General features: G+C 46.7%; 1 protein-coding gene across 3 annotated transcripts in view; it reads left to right on the forward strand.

Annotated features, from left to right (window-relative positions):
- The first annotated feature begins 255 nt into the window (after positions 1 to 255).
- The window catches only part of Hhat (hedgehog acyltransferase), a 381,668-nt gene continuing 379,001 nt past the window's right edge, over positions 256 to 2,922 (forward strand). For 2 of the 3 annotated variants that reach the window (XM_023701140.1, XM_004641206.3), the window contains exon 1: positions 256 to 392. In XM_023701140.1, coding sequence (XP_023556908.1) covers positions 302 to 392 — 91 coding nt within the window. In that variant the 5' untranslated portion in view covers positions 256 to 301. The remainder of the gene's footprint in view (positions 393 to 2,922) is intronic. The other variant, XM_023701141.1, reaches the window with a different exon arrangement.

A 2,922-nucleotide genomic window follows, 5' to 3' on the forward strand; every position in this document is an offset into this window, starting at 1 on the left:
TAAGGGAGGAGAGAACTCTGGGGTAGAAGAGTGTGGACCCTTGGGGAGCCATCCACTCCGAGGACTCTGTGTGTGTGTGTGTGTGTGTGTGTGGTATGTTGGCTAGGGATAGGAGGCAAAGTGGTAGGTGGAGGAACATTGACCCGGGTTCTGTCCTTGTCGTTCAGGATCTTAAACGTCCCTGGGAGTGCGAACCAACTGAAGAGAAGACACGTTTTCTGCTGTCCTGCCTCATGCTTTGTCTCTGTTCCTCTTCTTAGAAACTCACCGTGCGTGCTGAGAACCGTCGCGCCAAGGTGCCATGCTGCCCCGATGGGAAATGGCTCTCTACCTGTTTGCGTCCCTGGGCTTCCACTTCTATTCCTTTTATGAAGTCTACAGAGCCTCCAGAGGTAAAGCGCCCCACTTTCCGCATCCATCAGAAAGGAAGGGAGGTGGAGGTTTATAACTAGACGTCCCTTAGGAGCCTCATGCTCTCAGGGGCTGGCTGCACGGCAGTGGGCACTGAAGGGGGTGCAGTCTGTGGAAGAGGCTGTCACGCTTGGCCCGGGACCGGTAGGACAAAGCCCCGCCTCGGCTCCACCCTTTTCACGCTGCTTCCTGCAGCCTTCGCCTGAGTGCGCACCTTCGCTGTATTGCTCTGCCCAGCTGCCTGACCATGAAATGTGAGTGAAAACAGACGTCTCTTCTAAGTTGCAGTGTTGAGTCTTGAGTCTCAGCCGTAGGAGCAGTGGCTAAGACCCAGAGTGGAAGATTCTCAGGGCCAGGGTGACTTGGGCCTCACCTGCCTCTCCAGGTCTTGAATTGTTTGGATCAATGACCTCTGAGTCTGTGAAGTTACTGGTCTCAGTGGTTGGTCTCTCAGGTGGTTCTGTGCTTCATCTCCTGGAGAAGCTTCTTCTGTTGTCTGTCTGTCTGTCTGTCTGTCTGTCTGTCTGTCTGTCTGTCTGTCTGTCTGTCGTCTCTGTCTTTGTCTCTGTCTCCCTCTCCCTCCCTCCTTCCCTCAGTCCCTCTCTCCCTCTCTCTGTTGTTGTGTTCAGACCCATGGTCTTGCATGTTGAACATGTCCTGTACCACTGAGCTCCATACATTCCAGCCTTTCCAGCTATTAGGAGGAGCTAACCAAGTAGAGAGGAGTGCTGAGTAGCCGAGGACAGAGATAGGTCTGCAGATGTGTAGGTAAGTGTGTGCAGTGGTACAGGGGACAGGGGAAGACAAGAGTGACCCAGGAACCACAAGCCACTCAACAGGACTGGAAGGAAGGGGCTGAGGGACTAGAAAGTGTGGGGCTCAGATAAAAAAGCAGGTATAGATCCTGAAAGACATTATGTACATCATTGAAGAGTTTGGACCTTGTCTTAAAGGTAGAGGAGTGTGTTAAAATCCACAGTGGTCATTTAAAATGGCAAAGGTGGGGACTGACAGTATAACTCAGTGGTAGAACAAGTGCTTAGTGTGCTTGAGGCTCTGGGTTCAATCCCCAGCTCCGAAACTAAATGAAATAAAATGGCAGTAGGTTTTGGGAAGCATGACTGGGAGGCCCCTGCCCAAAGGGTAACACACTATCTTATAGATCAGGGAGCTTGCTGAGGATTGGTTTTTCTCTCCATTCCACATGTAATCTTTAGCAGAGCTCACCGAGTGGCTTGGCAGCACACATGAAGCATCCAAGATCACTGTGTTCTGTGGCTGGCCTGGTGTCTAGATAGCTCCCTAGGTCCTACCTGGGTCCTCCGAGGTCCTTAGCTGGTGTTTACACCTCACATAGCAGGGCTGTTTGAGCTGTCATGTTTGCTGTTTCTGTAGCATAAGGAACAGAAGGGAGGAGGGGACAGCCCTCTGCCTAGTAGAGCATGACCTGAAAGTTACTTACATTACATCTATTATGTCCATGTGTGGTCACTCAGGTGGCCACATTTGCTAAGAGGAAGCTAGGACATATAATCTTTGGTTGGGAAGGCATTTATTCAGCCCAAACTAAGGGTTCTATTATCAAAGAAAGCAAGAATGGATAGTAGCAGTGACTCGCCGTCTTCCATGCATGATGTCTTAGCTGTCTACTGCTGTAGAGTTTGGTGATTTAAAACAACCACCATCATTTCTTATTTCTCACCATTTGATGAAGGCTTTTTTTTTTCTCTTCTGATTAGGCGTTACTCTTTGAAAGTTGTTTTAGATTCACATCAGAATTGAATAGAGACTACAGAGAGCTCTCATACACGCCACACTGTCATCCAGGTACAGCCTTCCTGTCAACATCTGGCACCACAGTGGTGCATTTGCTGCAACTGATGCACAGTAGTGTGTCGCTGTCATTCAAAGTCCAGAGTTTACGGAGGAGATCACTCTTGGTGGTATATATACTGTGGATTTTGAGAAATGTACAATGACACATTATCATTATAGTATCATATAGAGTAGTTTCATTCCCCTAAAAAAATCCTTTGTAATTTACCTGTTCATCCTTTCCCCCAGTCCCTCACAAGCAATGATCTATTTACTCTAGACTGTCATCTAATTGGAATTACATAGTGTCATTTTTTCAACAGAAGTCTCCTTATAGCTGGATAGCTAGCTCATTTTTCTTTCATTGAATAGTACCTGTTGTTTACTAAGTTTATCCATTTACCTGTTGAAGGGCATCTCAATTGCTTCCAAGTTTTGGGAATTACAAATAAAGCAGTTATAGATGTCTATGTATGGAGTTTTATGTGTGCATGAATTTTTCAGCTTATTTGGGTAAATATCAAGGAATCTAATTGCTGGCTTATATGGTAAAGCATAAGTGGCTGTTATGGTTTGCGTATAGGTGTTCCCCCAACGCCTCATGCAGTCATGGGGTGGCTTCTGGAGTTTGTGATTCATTCTTTTATTTTTTTTATTTTTTTTCCAAAGTTTTATTGATAAACAGATAGCAATGAG

Source organism: Octodon degus, unplaced genomic scaffold (assembly GCF_000260255.1).
Source record: "Octodon degus isolate 3935 unplaced genomic scaffold, OctDeg1.0 scaffold00131, whole genome shotgun sequence".
Lineage (NCBI taxonomy): Eukaryota > Metazoa > Chordata > Mammalia > Rodentia > Octodontidae > Octodon > Octodon degus.